Source organism: Grampus griseus (assembly GCF_964374135.1).
Source record: "Grampus griseus genome assembly, chromosome: 6".
Lineage (NCBI taxonomy): Eukaryota > Metazoa > Chordata > Mammalia > Artiodactyla > Delphinidae > Grampus > Grampus griseus.
The window spans coordinates 30,340,759-30,361,995 of NC_139000.1; the positions used below are offsets into that span (position 1 = coordinate 30,340,759).

A 21,237-nucleotide genomic window follows, 5' to 3' on the forward strand; every position below is an offset into this window, starting at 1 on the left:
ATGACTCCTTCCTAAAGGACAACCATCAAGGCATTACTCAGGAGAAAACCAAGAGGACTCCATAAGAGTACGAGTGAGGTCCGTCACTGCATTCCTCAAGCCTGCGATGGAAAATCTGCCATCAGCCCTCAAAGAACAGTGCCCTGGAGGAGCTGAAGTTAATGCTGGCTAAGGGCTTAGAGCAGCGATTGGCATATTGTACACAGTACACAAGGAGTGTTCATTAAATGAATGCACATACACTTAAGTGCCCAGGCTGCCAAGTATTCTTTCTTTAAGCCTTCATCTCCACCAGCAGGGTAAATAGTAATAAAATTAGTAATAATAATAACAATAATAATGATTTATCATATTGGCTAGTAACAGTTTAATCCTCATACAACTGTTTAAAATATATTATTAGCCCTATTTTACAGATGGGGAAAACTGACATTAAGCAAATTCTCCAAGCTGTTTACTGCTATTAAGTGGACAGTTAAGATTTGATTGCCCTATTGTTACAGAACGCAAGTCCGTGTGCCCCATGCGCAGTGAGGCCAAACAATCCCAAAACACTGGAATTTGGAACAGAGAAAGGTTGATTACAGGGCCATGCAAGGAGACGGATGGCTCATACCTTGAAAACACCGAACTCCCAGAAAGCTTTCACCAAAGCCCTTTTATAGGAAAGGTGAGGGAGGGGCGTGGTTAGTTGATGCAGACTTCTTGGTGTCAGATCCTTTGTTCTTGAGGTCATGATGTTCCCGTAAACCTCACCAAAACAAAGGTTATTCTCTGTTCTGACAAGAAAGGGAAGGGTAGGCATTTAGTTCTGTCTCCATGCCTCCTTGCGGCTTTTAACACTTAACAAATTCTGTAAGCAAAGCAACATCATTACCCCTCATTTTACAAGGTCCCAAGGCTCGACTTTCGCCCTCTGAGGCCCAGGCCCTGGCTAAGAGGAAGGGGTCCCTGCAGGGGCCGGTTACCCTGCCCGGGAGCGTTAGTCCAGCACTCAGTCTGGGTCCTCCCGCCAGTGCCCAGCCCGACTGAAGAGGCAGAGCTCAGCTGGCAGCATCCTCAGGGCCAGGTCCCCAGATCCTGCGCAGCCGTCATCACTGAGGGAGCCAAGCGCCCTGGACCAAGCCGGCCCTCAGGCTCCTCAGACCCCCCAGACGAGGGCCGGGTCCCACGGACGGTGACCCACGGTGACTGCCGCCGCCACTAGGTGGCGGAGGTGGGGATGGGGCAGAGGTTCGCTGCTGCCTCAAGGCCTGGGCCCGGCCAGTAGGGGGCCATGGCGAGGGCTCTGGAGCTCTGCAGGACACAGCCCTCAGCCTCTCCGCGGGGCCCCAGGCTCACCCACCAGCTCGAGGCCAGAGGGCCTGGAAGGGAGGGCCCCTGAGAGAAGACCGCGATTCGCCTCTCACCGCACTCTCTACCATGGGGACCACAGCGCGGCTGACTGTCTGCAAAGCAAGACCTCTAACCGCCAAAAACTAACCGTCTCGCGGTCTCGAGGTCTCGCGGTCTCGAGGTCTCGCGCTAACCATCTCGGTCTCGCGCTAACAGCCGCCGCCCCGCCTCTATTACACTATTCTAAATTCTTTCCACCCTACCATGCTTCTTTAAGACCTAGTTAATTCAGTCAGGAATTAACTGTGTAGATCTAATGGTAAGATATTCCATGGCTTTGTTGTGCCAGTTTCAGCATGGTTATTACCCATAGGCTGATATTTTGGCTGAACTAAAGCACAGAAAAGGTGGCCACCTTTTTTTAAATGAGAGCGGGTTTGGCCCCTTCAGTTTGATTTAGTGTCCTGGGAGTCCCCCAAGTCCCTCAGAGCTGCATTGTTCTTGAACCAAATGTATTTCGTATGCATTTGGAGTAACTGATGTCTTCCTAAAGGAAGAAGGAATATGGGAGGCAGGGGTGAGATTCATCTTCAACAAAAAAGGACAAATCCACTTCAAGCAACGAGGGAAAGAGTGAGACAGCCTAGGGACCACTTTTACTCTGAAAATATGGCAGAGGCTTCTCAGGACACATTACAGCCATTCCCCAAATTGGTCTGCAGGACAGCCGCCAGGCACTAGCCCAACAAAGATAAAGACTGGGTATGAGAGGATGGATTTGAAGTATTGTAATAGGGTGACAGAGGCTATGGTCTTGGGACCTGTATCTTCTTGAAAAGGGCCCTGAATTCAGCATTGTGTATATTCCTCAAGAATGTGTTACTGCCTGTAGATGATCCATGTGAGAAATTTTGTGTAATATCTGGGTGGTCTCTTACAAAGACCCTGAACCCCATGTTCTGAAAAAGGTCATTGGCCACTGTACCAGAAGGATATCAATCCTGGCTTTCCCTCCCAGAGAATTTAGGAAAAACAGTTGACCCTTGAACAATGCCAAGGGCTTAGGGGTGCCAACCCTCTGCTCAGTGGAAAATCCTTGTATAGTCAGCCCTGTGTATCCTTTCTCAGTATCCCCGGTTCTGTCTCAGAGGATTCAACTATCTGCTGACCTTGTAGTACTGTAGTATTTACTATTGAAAAGTATCTGCATCTAAGTGGACCCACGCAGTTGAAACCCATGTTGTTCAAGGGTCAGCTATTGATGTATACATGACATCAATGCTTTGATGTATTATCTCATCTAGTCCTTACACTAGGCTTGCAAATAAGCATCAAGAGCCGCTGCTTGCAGTTTACACAGTCATTCAACATATATTAAGCACATACTGCATTTCAGACACTATGCTGGGGATACCGCGGTGATTAATACAGCTGCGGCCCCGCCCCCTTGGAGTTTAATTTCCAAGGGAAGAAGGAAAAGTGACACGAGAAGGTTTTTAAAAATGGCAGGAGAGATAAGGGTTAAGGTACCGAGAGAAGGAAGAAGGCAGGTATCCCTGCCCTTAGCCTGTCCCGGGCATTCCCCCTAGCTCCCCTCTCCTACTTATCTTCCTATCTTACCCCCCCACCCCCGCAAACTCCCCCCTCCCACCCCCTCTTCTCCCCCTGCTCACCCACTCCCCCGCCTGGCTCCCAGAGCTGCCCATTTTCTTGCCTGGTCGTGCGAACGGGTAGGGAGGGGTGAGAGGAGACGGTGCGGGGGTGGGTGGGGGGTCCCACGAGCCCGCCCCCCCATCCCTCCCCACCCCACCTGGCGGCGTAACAGTCCTTCTCCAGCCCTGCGTGCGCCCACCGCCCCTGCTCCCTCCCCTGACCCAATGTCCAGACTGGCTCCACAATGGAAATGAGTCCAGTTACCCAGTAGAAATGTGCTGCCACTTTGACCAAGACGAAATTAAACGGATGGGCAAGCGGTTTAAGAAGCTGGACTCGGACAGTTCGGGCGCTCTGAGCGTGGAGGAGTTCATGTCCCTGCCGGAGCTACAGGAGAACCCATTAGCGCAGCGAGTGACAGTCGTCTTCGACACAGACGGCAATAGAGAGGTGGTGAAGAACCTAGGGGTAAGACGGGAATAAAGACATAGACCTACTAGAGAATGGACTTGAGGACACGGGGAGGAGGAAGGGTAAGCTGGGACGAAGTGAGAGAGTGGCATGGACATATATACACTACCAAACGTAAAATAGATAGCAGTGGGAAGCAGCCGCATAGCACAGGGAGATCAGCTCTGTGCTTTGTGACCACCTAGAGGGGTGGGACAGGGAGGGTGGGAGGGAGGGAGACGCAAGAGGGAAGAGATATGGGAACATATGTATATGTATAACTGATTCACTTTGTTATAAAGCAGAAACTAACACACCATTGTAAAGCAATTATACCCCAATAAAAATGTTAAATAAATAAATAAAAATAGAGAGGTGGACTTCGGGGAATTCATCCTGGGGACCTCCCAGTTCAGTGTCAAGGGAGACAAGGAGCAGAAGCTGAGGTTTGCTTTCAGCATCTACGACATGGACAAGACGGCTACACTTCCAGCAGGGAGCCCTTCCAGGTGCTGACGAGGATGGTGGGGGACAACCTGAAAGACTGACAGTTACAGCAGCTCGTGGACAAAACCATCATCGTCCTGGGCAAGGATCACGGTGGGAAAATATCCTTCCAGGAATTCAATGCTGCGGTCGGAAGCCTGGAGAGCCACAAGAAGTTGCTGACAATTGTGCGAGCTTTTATAAGAGCACCACCCAACAACGACTTTTTCTTTCTTCTCAAAGATCAGCTCAAGAGGCCCAGCACCCGTCTCTCTGACCTGCTGGGAAGTATTTCTCTTTGTGAAGCAACATTTTCTAGCACCAACCTCTTGCCCACCTCAGTGTTATGTATTCTCCTGGGAATGCCCTAAGTCAGGGAGAACATAATGAAGGAGCATGGCGGGGGGAAGAAAAGGAAATGGCTTTTATGAACGTATTTTCTTCTTTGTTTTGATTCAGAGGCCAAACTATAAAGAGTGAAGAATAACTTTTAAAGTTCAAAAATAAGAAAATATACATCTTTTCCTTTACTTCTCATGGTTTCATATGTGGGGGAAAATTCCGAAAAGGTGTTAGGTGAACTGTTTTCATTTACTTGTGGTGTTCAGGCATCTTTTGACAGGTCGTTATCTACTTATTGTGGCAACAGGGATGAATATATTCCTCTTGGCTGAGCCTCTTTTAATCACCTCTCTCTGGGCAACAAAAACCCATCTTTCGCTTTTGAAAGCCGCAGCCCACTCCCCATGGTACATCCAGAAATCCCCGAGCATGTCTTGAGGGTCAGGAATCCAGCTAGGCTCCTCCTATCTCATCGCTCCAGCTCCTGAACAGTTTCTTTTCAGAGCAGAAACTCAGGGGTCTTGTAAGAAATGCTAAGACTGGACTAAATGCCCTGTCTAACGATCAGTCTCCGTGAAGGTGGGTTTTAAGGGTTGGCTGCCCACCCCAGTGTTAAATTCAGTTCATGGGGCTTCCGCTCAAACAGGGCAGAGAACTTCGTAGGAAGCCCTCTCACCTCCAATACTCAGCCCCACTCCAGTTGGAGAGAATAGGCCACATTCAGAGTCATTCTTCCCACAAGCAGAGGCAGTGAAGATTCCAGCTGCAGTGGACTCTCCCTAGGATGCTGAAGCGGCGTTGCTCCTGGCACTCAAAAGATGCAGAGATGAGCAGGTACACCTCTGCAGCAGGGGTGGACGCTCTCTACACTAACAAAGCTTACTTCTTAAAATCAGACCTGGGCCTGGCAGGGAAGGCAAGAGCTCTCTCGTGGTGGGAAGCCTTTTCTCTAATGTAACAGTCAGCCCAGAGTCCCTCACACCCTAATAAACCTGCAGCCAAGGGGTGCGCTGGAGCCTATTCATACTGGGTGAGAATCAAAGTGTGCACGTCCCTCCCCAACCCCGTGTTCAGTGATGTCATGTCGATTGCTTGAAATCAGCCATAGTGGGAGTAGTAAGTACCTCACAGAAAAAAGCAGAAAGTTTTAGTTGTTTTGCTTCTGCTTGTTTTGGAGAGCCAGTGTACCAGTAAGTACACTGCTGCCTGCACCCTAGATGTTACCAGCTCTCTGTGGTCCCACTTACTACTGTCAGGTCCTGGAGAACAAGCTGTCCTCAGAAGAGCTGGGACAGGACTGGTCCCAATGTCTGCCACTTTGCATCAGGCCTGTTTCTCACAGTGGTCCAATCCCCGTAGAAGGTGCTTAAGGCTCTCAGAATACCAGAATAATGAGACGTACTCTCCCTACATGTACTAAGCCAAGGGACAAAACCAGGTGATTTTTCTCAGGACAAGAAAGATCTGTTTCAAGATTAATTATCCTTATATTTCGAAGAGGCTGGTAGCTAGTCTTCCCTGCCCCCATCCCCCCGCAAAAATAAAACCCAAAAGTGGGACAAGTAAATCCACAAATTGAATTACTGTCCGAGCACCCATCTACCAAGGCACCCTGCCATACTTTTTATTTAATAAATTACTTATGAACCACAAAGAATAGGTATCCAACCCCTTAACTTTCTGCGCAGTCCTAAAAAAAATGTATTAATGATCAGTAAATGCTCCCAATCCTGTAGTTGTATGAGTCTTACCCCCATTTCAGGGTAACATAGTTCAAAGACTCAGACTGGGTTTGGATGCAGTTACAACTGGGTTTTTATCACAGTCACTTCTTATTAGTTGTGCGAGCACAAGCATGTTACTTAACCTCTTTGTGTCATTTCTCCTGATTAAAATGAAGATCCACCCCCAGTTTATTTTGAGGATTCAAGAAGATTAAACATGTAAAGTGCTAGAGCACAAAACTTTCACGCTACCCATGGCCTTCCCTTCCCCCTTTGGTCCTCTTCTACTAGATCAATATATAAGGGAGAAGGAGGCCTCTTGGTTCCTTTCCAACACTTACTTAGTACTTAGCCACACCCACTCTCAGATTAGCTGGACATTTGTGTGATCCTAATCCAGAAAAGAAACAATGGAAATAATGTCAAGATCTTCCCCACCCCTGCATTTGCAGAGGGGATAACAGATGTCTTGACTGGAGAAAGTTTAAAAGAGTGAGACTCTCATTCTAGCCCAACCTATTTGACTTTGTGGAGGAAACCTTGCATGAGAAAAGTGAGCTTGTGTAATGCCAGGGAAGAGGATTTCTGAAAGAGAGACATTATTTTTATACTCTACAATGTGCACGTTAAAATATGGAAATTAAAAATTAGGACCGAGAGTTTGAAACATGTTGGATTACATGTTCAAATTTAACAAGAGGAGGAAAACTATTTCAGCTCCTAGAGTGGCTGGAATTCACAAGCTAATTGCTTGATCAGTCTACCTAATATAGTTACCCAAGCCTTTGTGGCAGTGACCTGGAACTGTGAGCCTGTTTCTAGCTTCAGCAACTAGAAAGATCTGACTGTATGAATATTTGGGAAGAGAGATCACATTTACTTCCAAATTAGAACGCTTTGATTCTTCTCTTTGTTAATTGCCAGTTGCCAACAAATCTAGTTCTGTACAGTTCCTCGGGGTAATAATAGTAGTTAATGCATATTGAACAGCTGTTCCAGGTCCTGTTACATTTGTTATATCATTTAATCATCATAACAACACTGTGGGGTGGGTGCTATCATCTCAGTTTTACAGATGATGCTATGGAGAGATCTAGAATCTTCTCCAAGATATCCCAGCTGGTAAGTGACAAAGTGAGGACTTGAACCAGGCTCTGTGACCCCAAATGCTGAGCTTTTTTCACCTCACTCCATTGCTTCCTATTTTTATGGTTTTTGTATTTACCTGCCTCAAATTATTCCTGATAGTCTTATTAATATAATCAAACCAAGCCTCAGTTTTTACAAAGAGGTGAATTTCTTGTCAAGGAGCAAGCAGCTTCTACCTCTTTGGTTCTATACAGTGCAAACAATTAAAAATTAAAAGTATTAGGCAAGGCAGTCTTACATCATCATCCACCTCCATCTCATCTTGAGAAATAAGTGACAGTATTTAGATTAAGCTGGTAACAGCAACCAATATGTTTTGAGGCTGTAGACATCAGTAACACTACGTTGTTGTGCATCATATATTAATGGATTGTGTCTGCTCTCTACCATATGTTGCAATCCCCAAACCACTAGACACTTCCTTTTTTTTTGAAACGTAGGAAAAAATATGGCCTTAGCATAGTTGGTTTATTCTCTAAATCTATCTTGCTTCGGAGGAATTCTCAAGGAAAAACCTTCAGGAATTTTTTTAATTACAAATTCCATTCTTCACTTATGCTTATTGATTCTCTCTGTTAGGATTTAAAGTGGTTTGTGAGTCTGGCTACTATGTTTTATCTATTTTGCATGCCTTGAAAAGGGAGAGGCTTGGATGTTTTTTAAGACAAGATGGCACCATGATAAAGGAGTCAGGTCGCTAGACTGAGAATCGGAACTGGACCTCTCTCCATTCGTACTGGCTGCCCTAGCTCTTCTACTGGCTGGTGACTGTGTAAATAGTGACAAACCATGTGTCAGCTTTAAAGCACTAGCTGATTCATAGTGAAAAACCATTACACTGAAGCGACATGAGCAGCAATAAAAGCCATGTAGATAAAGGATACAATCTGACAGCTCTTAGACTAAATCTGACACACAAATAAGTTGTTTTGTTGTTAATTTTACATGGTGTTTGTTCTCACAATGTTTTGTGTATGTGTGTGTGCATGTGTATGTTGCCAACATTTTTTTAAAAAATAGGATTTTAAGTAAAAATCAAAATTAGCATAAAGGAATGCAGACCACCCCGGGATGGGAGTGGCCTTTTACTGGCTAAGTTACCTCTGCAGCATGGGGCTGAAATCAAAAGTCTCAATAAAGACAAAGCAGTATGTTCCACTCTTGTTAAAAAAGCTCAAGATGGACTGAAGTGTTCATTATTTTTCAGAAATAAAGCAATTGGTCATAAAACATCCCAACAACTGCTATTTCTAATGACTGAACAACAGAAGAGTTTCCAATAATCAAAACAAATAGAGCCATATAGAATTCAAACACCTGTATAATAAAATCTAACAAAACAAAGCTAACAGGAAAACTTAAAAATTGAGACACATATGTAATGTGTTAGGAAAGGGGTTAATAGCTTTTTTCAATAAAAATCCATGCCTTTTCTGAAATGCATAATTGGGCAAATCATATAAATATATAATACATACCTGGGGCAACAGGAAAAACAAACATGAAAAAGTAGCCAGAAAAATTGAATAAATACAAATCAGAATACCTAAAACAGGAAAAAATGATTAGTTGCAAAACAGGGTTGGAGAGGATGTGAGCATCCTGTGCAATGGGGCATCTTGGGAATCACTGGGAATGGTTTTCACACTCTTGAGGACCATTTCACACATCACAAGGCATCAGAACGGTTATATGATCTTACCTGGTAATCCCACCCATTGCAATATATATCTCAAAGAAAGGATCAAAAATGATTTTTTAAATGCTATATGCAAAAGATTTTTTATTGTGGCAATATTTATTATATATATATAATAAGTAATATTAAATACCTGACAGTTTGGGAGTAAACTCAATTACGATAAAATAATAGTTACTGATAATATAAAGCTATTAAAGTTAATAAATAAAATAACTGTATAAATCCATAAATTTTTAGATTAAGTTTTTTAAAAAGCATAATTGTTATATTAACATATAACAGAGTTTACAACTCTGGAAAATATATGTGCATATGGTTGTAGTTCAGAAGAGAAAATGAAGAATTGAAAGTATATAGTAAAAGGATAATGGTAATCACCTCAAATTTAATTTTTAGAAATATTTTTCTGAGTTATTTTATTAATAAATTAAGACTTTTCAAAAGACCGCACAGTGGAGGTAATGTAGCACATTCAGCACCAGGTCCAAGGATAAAAGATGGTTTCCCAAACCTAGAAGGGGCGGGGGCTCTGGGAGCACAAGGAACAGAAAGGGGGCATCTCCTCAGCAACCTGGGCTGTGCCATATTGAGGAGCTGTTAAGCAGATTCCAGGTTAGAAGAGACAGAGGTGCCACAGCCCCCAGGACCAGGGATGTGATGGGAAGTTCCTGCGGACCCTAATTTTACTGTCCATCTAGATTATTTTCTTATCCAAATGTGTGAGCACTGTTAACTTCACTCATGCAATGTCTCCCTGGATTTTGCAAATCATTTTTTGTTTCTTTTGTTAAATGTAATCTTTCAGTCTTTCAGTCTTCATTGATGAGAAAGTTTCAGATTCTATGAGTGCATATTTTCTTTATCCCTTTTCATGATTGTTGTTACAATTTTTTAGAAATCCCACATGATTACATCGCACAATCTTACCCCATTGTCTCCACCCAGGCAAACTCTCTCCCGCGATAGCTGTCCTTGGTACCTCTGGAGCCCACACCTCATGCAGGTGGAGGTCTCCATCTTCTGTGCCCGTCCTCCCGCCCAGACAAAGGGCTATATGTACAGACACAACAAGTCTGCCAAATTTTATTGAGCTACTTTCTCTTCTGGGCAAAATAGTGGGGTGTTAAAAAAAAAAAAAAGGAAATCATGTCTTCAAAATTAGAAACAGCATTTGCTTGCTCCTCATCCTGCTTCCAAGTATCTAGGAGAGGAATTGAAAGCAACGATTACAGACTCTTTAGAGGATCAGAGAAAATGGGTAGCTGCTGTGGAGTGGGTGATGTGGAGTGGAGGCCAGGGAGGCTTAGATCATAAGATTTAACCAGTAACATCTGAGGCAAATGATGACTGAAATACTTTAACTGCATTTCTTGCTGGAGTTTTCAGAACCTAGTCAGTTATCTAACCAGCTGTCAGATGTTTCAAGGGTCCACATCTGAGCAAGATGCAAAGGAGGGTTTAGCAGCAACAAAATTGGTGGTCTTGGCCTCTACATGTCACTGATGATCTAGGCAGAGACCAATCAGAACCTTTGATAGTACAGGCATCACCCTTTATCTGAATCTAGTCTGTTCCTGGAAATATGTTGGCTGGTAAATTTCCAGATGGTAGGAGTCCTTTCTGTTATCTTGTATGAGATGAACAATAAAGCCTTCCCACCTCATCCAAAAAGCCCAAACAGTTTCCCTAAATATCACTAAAACATTCTTAGACATTTATTAGTGTTTAATATCTAATGCACAATGCATGGATTGTTATATATGACAATCCACCAATGATTTCTGCATAATATGAAGCATTTAAAACACCAGTTCTTCAATGCTTAATCAGTGGTTATTCATGTGTGCATAACACAGAGTATGCTTTCCCACCACAGTACAGTGGATATATATTAATGTAAATGAACAATAAAATAAAATGTTAAAGAAATATAACAAGTATAAATAACATTTAGCAAAATAAAATAAGCAAGCAAGACAATTTTTTGAGTGGTTACGTATTGATTAAAGAGTTAATGGAGTGAGATTGGATGGGCTAGAGTGAGCCTGTGAAGGACTAAGTGAAGCCATAAATGCCTGAGATTTGCCTGTGGCTAAATCCTGGGACAGTCTTCTCTCCTTGGCTCTTGAGACTCCAGACGTGTGTGGCTGTGAGCTATCAAATGGGATAAAGTAATGGGATGAAGAAAATAAAAAACTTATGTCTGTTTGCATTTCTTTGCTTCCATTAATACAGCTCTTGACAACATGAGACTGGGCTGTGATTGCATTTCTGAATGTGATGTTTCTGCTCCTGTCACTTGCACCTGCAGTCATTATTTTGTCTGCATCACTTAAATTTATTTTAAAGATTGACATTGAATATTCATTGCTCCTCTTCTTCCTCTGACAAGTGATAAATGTCAAGTTGAGCAAGTTCCACTCTATCAGACAAAAAGTTTTCACTTGATAATGTGGGGCTGATGCACATATGTAATGCATAACACATTGAAGTAGTGTGGTCCTAGGGGAAGGACAGCTGAATTACAACTGCAGCGGTACATCTTATCACTGAGACCCAGACACGGTATAAACATTTTCATTGGTGCCCAAAGGCAGATTATAGTGTTTTCTATTCAGATGGTGAGTTCTGAATAAAATTTTTTACAAGTTGTAACAGGGAATAGTCAGAGTTCAGATAGCAAGGGGTACCTGTGAATGGTGTTCGCTTGAAGGCAGTGCGGGCTTTGGCATCAGACAATCCTGGATCCATAGCCTGGCTTCCCCATTTATTAGCTTGTATGATCTTGGGTATGGTAGTTAATGAGCCTCAGTTTCCTCAAATGTAAAATAGGGATAATAATACTTAACTTACAATGTTATTATAAGATCATAATATGCATATATGGTGTCTGGCACACAGATGTCCAATTAAAAAAAACACAGCAACTACTTCTATTAGTCTGTTAGCATGTGGATGTAAACAACAGAAATTTAAAGAAAGAAATGTATAAAATAAACTGAATACAGCCTCTTTGTTATTGGGATAATAAGAGGAAAATGAGACTAATTACAGTTATGCACAAAAAAACAGAGGGAACATCATGCTTTTAAAAGCAGGACGATTCACTGTAAGTTACATTTTTCTTCTTCATCTTGGCAGCACCTTATAAGAAAGCAACACCAGTCTGTTTAGTGTTTTGCTGAGTGTTTGATGCTGTTAGTGTTAAAGTCCAAAATTAATTTCCCCAGTGCATTCTTCATCCACAGCAGTAGTAATTGAATCCTTCTGTAATAGCCGTATCCTGTACACATTACAACAGGCCCAGGCCAAGGGATGTTTTCAAACACATTTGTGTATACTTTCTGGAGGTCAGGTTGGTCACCACTTGTACAGAGATGTCCCAGGAAAAGCCCTCGTACCCGAGTAGCCTTCAGGGTCTGATACACCTCTCACATTTCCTAGACCAGCATTTCTTGTTCCCTAAGGCTGAGCTTCCTCCCTCATTCTCAGGTGTCTTCTAGTTTTCCTGCCTGTGTCCCAGTCTCCTAAACCTGGTGCATATTCTATGCCCCTGCTCACCTCTAGTCTTTTCTTCTTCAGGGATCCTAGCACCCATCTTTGGTCCAGAGCCACGGCCAGAAGTAGTGTCATGGAGGAAAAGAGATTCCATGACCCAGGCTCCCCCAAAGACTGAAATCTCCAAACTCTGCCTCTGAGTCTGGGCCCCCAGATAGACTTCCTGGCATACCACGGAGGTCTAGCCATGTCTGAGCCATCCCAAATGGCTGCTTCTCCAGAACTGGGGGTAGAGGTGGGGAGAATGAAAGAAAGGAAGACCCATCAAGAGGATGGGAGGATCACTCATGTCAGTCAAATGAGGTGGTTAAGAGTGTAGGCTCTGGAGCCAGACTACCTGGGTGTGAACTCCAGCTCTGACCTTTACTAGTTATGTGACCTTGGACAAGTCACTTCATTCTTTTGTTCCTAAGTTTCCTCACCTGTAAAATGGAGGTAGTAACAGTACCTCTCTCATAGGTCCTTAGGAAGATTAAGCAAATTGCTACATTGATAAAGAGCTCAGAACTGTGCCTTCTACATGTTAAGTGCTAAATAATTGTCGATGATGATGGTGACCAAAAGCCTCCAGCAAAGGAATGACACCTAGGCTCCTTAGCATTGGTTTGTGTGATCTTGGGTGAGGTGCTTAATCTAGGCTTGCCTAGTGTGGGCCTGTTTCTCCCTCAGGACACAGGCCTCCTGCACCCTACCCCTGAACACAGCTCTCTATTTCACAAGCCCCCAGATCACTGTGCTGGAAGTTCATGTCTTTGTTACATTCTTTGTTTCTGCTTCCCTCAGCTTAGAGTGCTACTTTCCCACCCGAGCCTCCACATTCTACCTCCCTTACTGTAAGTCTTATCTCATGAGCCAGCTTCTCTGCAAAACCCAGGAGGCGTGGATCAATTTATCATGGGGTATAAATGTTTGCTTCCTCCCCAGATTTAAGCTGATTGAAGGCAGGGAAATAACCCTCCTATCTTCACCCCCCAGTACTTGGGAGAGTGCCTGGCACATAGTAGGCACTCAAGGTATCAAATGTCTTTCTTTCTGCAGGACTGACTGGTCATCGATGTCGTAGACTGGATGATACGTATTTCATAAGGACTTCGTGTAAATCATTTAGCAAAGTGCCTGTCACAGGTGTTAAAGTTATTATATTTACGGCTGTTGTTGCTCTTTTGTTGTAGAGTAGAAAGAGCCCAGGCTTTGGAGCTACTAAACAAACATTGACTTATCGACCAGCTTTGTCACTTAAATGCTGCAGGAACTTCAGTTTCCTCAACTATAAATTGCATTTATCATACCTATCTCGGCGCAAAAATAAAAAGTAAGCCATCAACAAATAGGTCCCTTCTCTTTCTCCTCTGTGGCTGTCTAATTTTGTGACCTGGCTCAATTCCCTTCACTTCTCTGGCCCAGGTTACTCATCTTTAAAATGAGGACATTCAACTAGATGATCTCCATGTTCCCTGGCAGATCTAAATGTCAAAATTATTGAACTCATCATCTTTTCCCCTTAAATCTACTCATTCTCTGTCCCTGAGAGAGGTTCTTTCCTTAATAACTATTTAATGTTTTGATATATTAAATTGTTTCAATTTTCAGTCTCTCTCCACGTCTATCTCTCTGTGTCTCTCTTGAGACCATAGGGTAGTCCAGATGCAGGGCCTCTGCACGACTCCAGAAACCATTCATACAATAGGACTGTATGTGAGTAGCACCCCAGGAATTGTGCCCTGCAGCAGCCCTCAGTCCTGGATGGATTCCCTTCAGAGTGTAGTTTAGTGATGTCTGCGGAGCACGCAGAGGAACAGTCTCCAGCTTTCCTTGGGTCCAGCAAAAAAGAATCTGCATCTAAGAGTGAACAATCGTGGGACCAGATGAAGCAACACATTCATGGCCTTTCCTTTCCTGTTCTGCCACAGACTTTGCAAATGGGCATCAAACACTTCTCTGGACTCTTCGTGCTGCTGTGCATTGGATTTGGTCTCTCCATCTTGACCACCATTGGTGAGCACATAGTGTACAGGCTGCTGCTCCCACGCATCAAGAACAAATCTAGGCTGCAATACTGGCTCCACACCAGTCAGGTGAGTGCCACAGGCATCTTCCTCCAATATTCCTAAACGTCCGAATTCCCAGTAATGGGAGAATCCGGGGCCCCAAGTCAGACTGACAAATGACAGGTTACCAAGAGAACCAGGGTTGTGTAGACACTCTCAATGTACAAGATGGAGTTCCCTCTATCCCATTAATTCACTTGCCCCTTAAATTAAGCTATCCCATAATGCTCGTGCCTTTCATATAACTGTCCACTGTTGCTCACAGTGGAAGGAATAGCATCCCTTTTAACCTGGCTTCTCTTAGTGACAGTCTGAAGAGATGGTGTGAAAGATTTGTTTCCTATAGACTCTTTTCTTGCCAAAATTGAAACCCATTAAATGAACTCGAAGTCCATTTCCCTTTAGATGAACCTACCAGCCCCTGTTCTCACTGCATTTCAATGGTCCAGAGATTTGAAGTCCACTGGTGCCAAGGCCAAGCTCATAGGATCAAAGTTCCTTCATGTAATCCAGACACCTACACACTCACTTACAGACAGAACTGAAAATGTCAGGCAGACCACCATTCAAGCGTATTCCTTTGCACATCTCACCCTGATGGAAACTGGCACTGAGAGACAAAATGTACTCTGAAGGCTTCTTACCGATGAAGGAGCTCTAGCAAAGGCAGCAGTTCCCCCCGGCCCCCGCCCCCCAGCGCGTTGTCCAGCGAGGCCGGAGGAGCCATCCTGACCTCCCGACGACTCCCTCCTACTTCCCAGTGCACTATCTCAGCTCCTCAGTAGTGAGGCTGCCAGTTCTGCCACCTTTGCCCCCTGCATTGTTATGTGGACTCACTGCTTTGTTAACACAGTACTTTTTTTCTAGATAGGTCACTATCATTGGTTTGGTTACATGTGAACCCTGTTGTTCCTACTTTCATCCTAGGACCTAATTGGTCTCCTAAGGAGGACTCTGCAGACAACTGATCCTCTCCATTGTATGTTAGCATGATTAATTTAATTAATCAGGAGTTCTTACCTTCTTTGTTTTGGCTGTTAAGAAGTCAGACTTAAGTTTTTGACTCACCTTTAGCAATTGTGCCAGGCCCTTTGCCACGTGTTGGTTATGATAACTCTTCTTTATATCACATACCTTTTTACAACTCAGAGTATTTCTAAGCTTCCCATCAAATTACTTTTCTTTCCTCCAGGTAGAATAATAACTTATAATTAGAATTTTTGCTCTCTTGAGATTTGGGACTGAATATTGATCTTTTTTCCGTCATCATTGTTAAGTTGTTTAAAGAGGCCTAGGTTTGTAGTGAAGAGATTAAATCTCAGGGGGTACTTTGTCCCCTGGTTGCGTGTTTCTAACAGTCTCTGTGTGTGCATCTGTTCTTTCTGCCAGAGATTACATAGAGCACTAAACACATCATTCGTGGAGGAAAAGCGGCAGCGTTTCAAGACTAAGCGTGTGGAAAAGAGGTAAGAAGAGGCCGGTTCCAGGTGTCATTTATGTTTGTTAAAAGTTTAGAGATGTAACTGAGACTTCATGCTCAAAAGGGAAATTATGTATAATGAATCAAATCGGGACCAAGTTGTTGATAAACACCATCAGTAAAAATACGTGGTCTCAAATAGAAGTAGCACAGACAAAATAAAAAACATATCTGTACATAGATGGACACTGAAATGCAGTAGAGGCAATATATGTTGTGGTTTAAGTGCTGGTGTGATCTCTAAGGTCAAGCATCCGGATCCAAATACTGACTCTGACACTTACAATATGTGTGGTCTTGGGCGAGTCGCTATGCCCCAATTTCCTCACTCGTGAAAATTAGATAAATAGAGTACCTACTTTCTAGAGATGCTATAAGAATTCAATGAGATAACACATCTAAAGCCCTGAAAACAAAGCTATTTTAGCTATTATTGTGTACAAAATACAAGTTAGACTTAATTCATAAGTACCACAGGCAGTTTCATGCAATATTGCCCCTTTGGCATGTTTCCACTCCCCACTCCTTTCCAGCACTTCTAGGAATATTTGAAATATGCAACAGACGTGTTCTGTTTAACCCATTTCCCGGCACTGTTACTACAAACTCCCCAGAAAAGAGCATCTCATTAATAGGAAGCAACAAGCATTAAATGCATAGTTGACATTTGAAAATTGAAACTCTGCATCTTCCCCACATCCAGCCTGTGGAAGACTGTTGACTCATTCATGGTGGCTAAAGATGTTAGAAGTATTTGGGTCTAGTACCTGGCTGGCCTCTGTTTCATGCTGCCTAAGACAGCCTCCTGGTTCTTTCTTATGTCCAGAGGCCTCGGTTTACAGCATTTCCTCCAAGCAGCTCTGTCATCTATGGCAGATCCTCAGCTCCAAGCTTGGCTTTCTGGGTAATTTTAAAACCTGACACTCACACTTCTTATTCACAATAGAGGACAAGGAAAAGGGGGTGGAAAACATGATTCTTTTTCATTGTTTTTACCTCCTTGGGGACTGCTGCAGTCCCCTTCTCTGCAATTTGCATCAAGCTTGTCAGAATCATTTCCGTTATCTCTTAAAGCCTCTCTTTCCAGGCAGGGAGCACACCCCCCTCTCCCTCAGGGTCTGTGGTGCTCCTGTATCACACTGCGGCCCCATCAGCAACAAGCTGCCGACCAATCAGGTCACAGCTGTTCTATGTCGTGTTACATATTTTTTTCTATAATTATTTTTAACATAAATTTTTAACGAGAGAGGAACACAAGAAGACATAGCAGCAAAGACACCATCTCATAATAACAAAGCATTTGTTTTCCAGCCATAATAGAAACAGGGAGCTTCCAGTGATCGCATTTCCAACTGTGAGATGACTCCTATTCGCATTTCTCTCACCTAAATTCAGAACCAAATGCATCTTTCACTCAGCTTATCCATTTTTGTTGGCAGATTCCCTTCTGAAATCCCTTATTTTGAGAAGGAGCTAAGGCAACACACCCTCATGGCTTATTGGGCCCATGTTTCCTGTGGTACCTCCCTACAACCCAACACCCACCTATAACCTTTCAAACGCAGTGAGTGTTTGAGGGCTCACAGCTGTCACAACTCTTCTGCATGGTCTAGTGGAGTATTGAACCTCAGCGTTACAAAATTGTCCTGTGAAAGCTTTTTAGTGTTAAATTCAGTTAACTCACTGGTCGCCTTACACTCTAAGGCTGAGGAAAGCTTGCAAACCACAATCAAAACACTCTAGAGGCCAACAATATAACACGTTCATTTCCTCCAATTAGACAACATATCTGCCATTCAGCACCTATCACCTTGCATTCATAGGTGGCTCAGAGCCACATGTCAATCATCAGAGCACTTGTGATGCTGCCACCTAGAGTATGTCATGGAAGCCAGCTTTTGCTTATTCTTCTATATTATATTCCCAGATATATGTACAAAGCTCTGGAGAAAACCAGATTGGCTAATTCTATTTGCCTGATTTCTGAGGTTGCCTGGACATTCTAGGAAAATGTGTTGATGCCTAACTCCCAGGTTTTCCCCACTATGAATCATTCCATGATCCTAGAGCTAGGTCCGTTGGCTCAAAAACTCTCTCCCTCTTTTTTTCTTTGGAAGAATATCTATGCAAATACCTTTATCTGCCGCAACTTGACATCCCTCCCCTATGTTTCTTATTTATTGAGTGAATAAAATAATAGATAAATGAATGAATTACTAACATATGGGTTTGAGGAAAGGCCTGGGGAAATTATGGGCCATGGTATGAAAAGATTTTGCTCTTTTCTTTAAATCAGAGGAAAAAGGTAGATATTGCAAAAGACTATATATATAGTCCTTAGTTTATTCAACATGTGATTTCATGTAAATTTTGGTCTGTCCTTCACTCCACTGGGTTTCCAATACACCTCCTCTTTTCTCTTTCCTCTCACCTCAAGATATACAAAAATTGTAAACCATATATATATATATATATATACAAATAACACATGCCACAAACAAGATTGTTTTGAAATTATTCAAACTCAATAGTAAAAGATTTGAAGGAAGAATTAAAGGGAACTGTAAGGCTAGAAGGAAAATTATATCCACACCTTTGACCCAGTGTAAAGACAATGGAGCTGTAAGTGAGCTCATTATAGAACTTTTACCCAGCCCAGGGCACAGGAAAGCTGGGCTGTGGTACTCCCTGCTCATTTATATGGGCCTTAAACCATGAGAAATGTTAAAGAACTGCAGAGTGGTTTGGAATGTGTTCGTGTGTTTTAATGGCTCGGAGCACGTATCAATCAGTTTTTGCTGTGTGAGAAATCATCTCAGTTCATAATGTTTTAAACAACAGCTAGTTGCTTATGAATCTATGTGTCAGCTGTGCAGGCTACTGATTTGGGCCAAACTTGGCTGATCATGGTCACATTTGCTCCTGTGTCTACAGCCAGCTTGGAGAAAGGAGGGAGAAGCAGAGGGCTGGCTGGTCTAGGATGGCCTCAGCTGGTCAACCGGGAAGACTGGGGACTCTCTCCGATGGTCTGTTATCAACCACCCGACTAGTCTGGACTGGTTCCACTGTAGCAGTAGGGTTCTGAGAGAGGCAGTGGAAGTGTGCAAGACTCGGAACCACCACCTGCCACTTCTGCCACTTTCTATCGGCCAGAACAAGTCATGAGACCAGGCCAAATTCAAGGGGGAGGGAAAGAAGACTTTCCCCTGGAATCCCCCTTGATAAGGGTGAGTTGCTAAGTCACACTGCAGAGGGATATGGATGAAAGGAAGAACGAAGGATTAGGACCACTTTTGCAATGCACACAGGGCAAAATGAAACAGGATCACCCTAGTTAAGTCCTTGTGTTTTTGTTCTTATCCATGTAACTGAATCGACACTTAATTATCTCTCCCTTTTCCCCTCCCCTGCAGGTCCTTCCCTTTTCCTCCTTATTAGTAAGAGTCCAGGAATAGATTCTTGATTCAGTTACATGGATGGGAACAAAGACACAAGGACTTAATAGAGTGTTTCTATTTTGTTTTGCCCTGTGGTAGATTGCAAAAGTGGTCATAATCCTCCTCTGCCTCCTCTTCCTCCTTCTCCTTCAACAAGGCTAGAAGAAATTAGCAGCCATGTGCTTAGGGCTCTAATCTCTTCTTATAGCAAGAAGCTCTTCTCATTGCATCTGTCAAAGTGTATTTCAGAAACCAGACCCCCTCTTCCTGTGCCTGGTCAGCAATAACTCTTTTGCTGTCTACAGCCATCTCAAGGATGGTGGTAGGTGGCTCGACACGAGCCTGAAAGAGGATCCTGAAAGAGGATCTATTTCAATTTGACTTTCATTATTCCAGCAAGAACTTGAGGCTCTCTTGGGTCTTTTTTTTTTTTTTTTAAGCTTCAGACCTCAACTGTCATTCTCAACTCACAAAGTCATCCCTATACTGGGACACTTTGGGCTGAAACCTGCAGCTTGTATGCTTTTATTCTCCTCAAACTCAACTAGTAAACATCAGGGTTGTCCTGCGGGGCTAAGGATGAGTCATATGAGAGTATCTACCAGCAGGACCATGCTTAGAGTCCAGCAGCTGAATAAACAGAATCTCATTTCTACTGAAGCATCATCTTCATAGCCATGAACTGTTTCAAGTCAGTGCGGCTTTCTGAGCCTCACTGGCAGGAAGAGAATAGAAAAGCATCTAAGGTTCTTCATAAAAGAATGTGCCATACCCTGGCCCATCAGCCCTCCAGGTGCAACACCCATTCCGGTTTCAGGACAGCATGAGACTTGATGAATCACTGAACATCAGTTGAAAAGAATTGCATTGGCTCCTTTTATTTCCCTGACACTCCAGCAGGCAGTCTGTCCATGGTTTTGTGACTCCATCTCTATCTGTGTACCCAGTTCCGTATTACTCACAAGGAAATAGCTAAAAGATGGGGAGAGCTGCAGAGTAGAAAGTCAATCTAAAGTGTCTCTTGGTTTCCTAGGTCCAATGTGGGACCCTGTCAGCTCACTGTGTGGAATACGTCCAATCTGAGTCATGACAATCGACGAAAATACATCTTCAGTGATGAGGGGGGACAAAACCAGCTGAGCCTCCGGACCCACCAAGACATCCCTCTCCCACCAAGAAGAAGAGAGCTTCCTGCCTCGCTGACCACCAATGGGAAAGCAGACTCCCTAAATGGGGCTCGGAACTCAGTGATGCAGGAGCTCTCAGAGCTGGAGAAGCAGATTCAGGTGATCCAGCAAGAGCTGCAGCTGGCTGTGAGCAGGAAAACGGAGCTGGAAGAGTACCAAAGGACAAATCGGACTTCTGAGCCCTAAGTGGCCACGCTGCTCTCTTTTCTCAGTTCCTGGCCTTCTTCTGAGCCCTTAAGACACTTTGTAATGCTCTTTTGTAACTACTGACCAAGGTGGGGGGAAGCTGAGGTCTGGGTCTTCTTAGAGGTCAAGTCTGCTCTCCCTAGCCTGCAAAGCAGCAGCCAGCCTTCTCAAGCTCATTCCTAGGTCTCCAGGGTAGGAGTCTTCCTCAGAGCAGGAATCTTACATTAGTCAGAAGTAAACACCGTGTGAGGGATCTGTGAATAACCAGACAACCCCAGCTCCTGTTAATCTTTTCACCTGGTGCCACAGTAACATTTCTGGTTTTTAGCCCTTTCTCTGCACTATCAACAAGAGATAAAATTGTTACTCATACCTGTGTCTTACTGGGTTGTTGGTTTTAATCTTAGTATAGAGCGGGATTATTCAGGGTTGTGACTTTTGCTATAACTCCCCAGTGTAGATTTGTTCCTACAGTCTGAATGGGGAGCCAGGGAAGAGCT

At 43.6% G+C, this 21,237-nt stretch overlaps 2 protein-coding genes across 2 annotated transcripts in view; both read left to right on the forward strand.

The window, feature by feature from the left end:
* Positions 1-20,737, forward strand: part of GRIN3A (glutamate ionotropic receptor NMDA type subunit 3A) — a gene marked incomplete at both ends in the record, with an annotated part of 149,463 nt that extends 128,726 nt beyond the window's left edge. Inside the window, 3 exons of the mRNA XM_082655896.1 lie at positions 14,310-14,474; positions 15,837-15,913; positions 20,398-20,737. Of these exons, the coding sequence (XP_082512022.1) occupies positions 14,310-14,474; positions 15,837-15,913; positions 20,398-20,737 (582 nt within the window). The remainder of the gene's footprint in view (positions 1-14,309; positions 14,475-15,836; positions 15,914-20,397) is intronic.
* Positions 3,262-4,295, forward strand: PPP3R2 (protein phosphatase 3 regulatory subunit B, beta; the record flags this gene model as incomplete). Its single annotated transcript, XM_082656252.1, is given in 4 exon segments — positions 3,262-3,438; positions 3,814-3,910; positions 3,913-3,983; positions 3,987-4,295. Coding segments are annotated over 4 exon segments (654 nt in total).
* Positions 20,738-21,237: the final 500 nt, after the last annotated feature.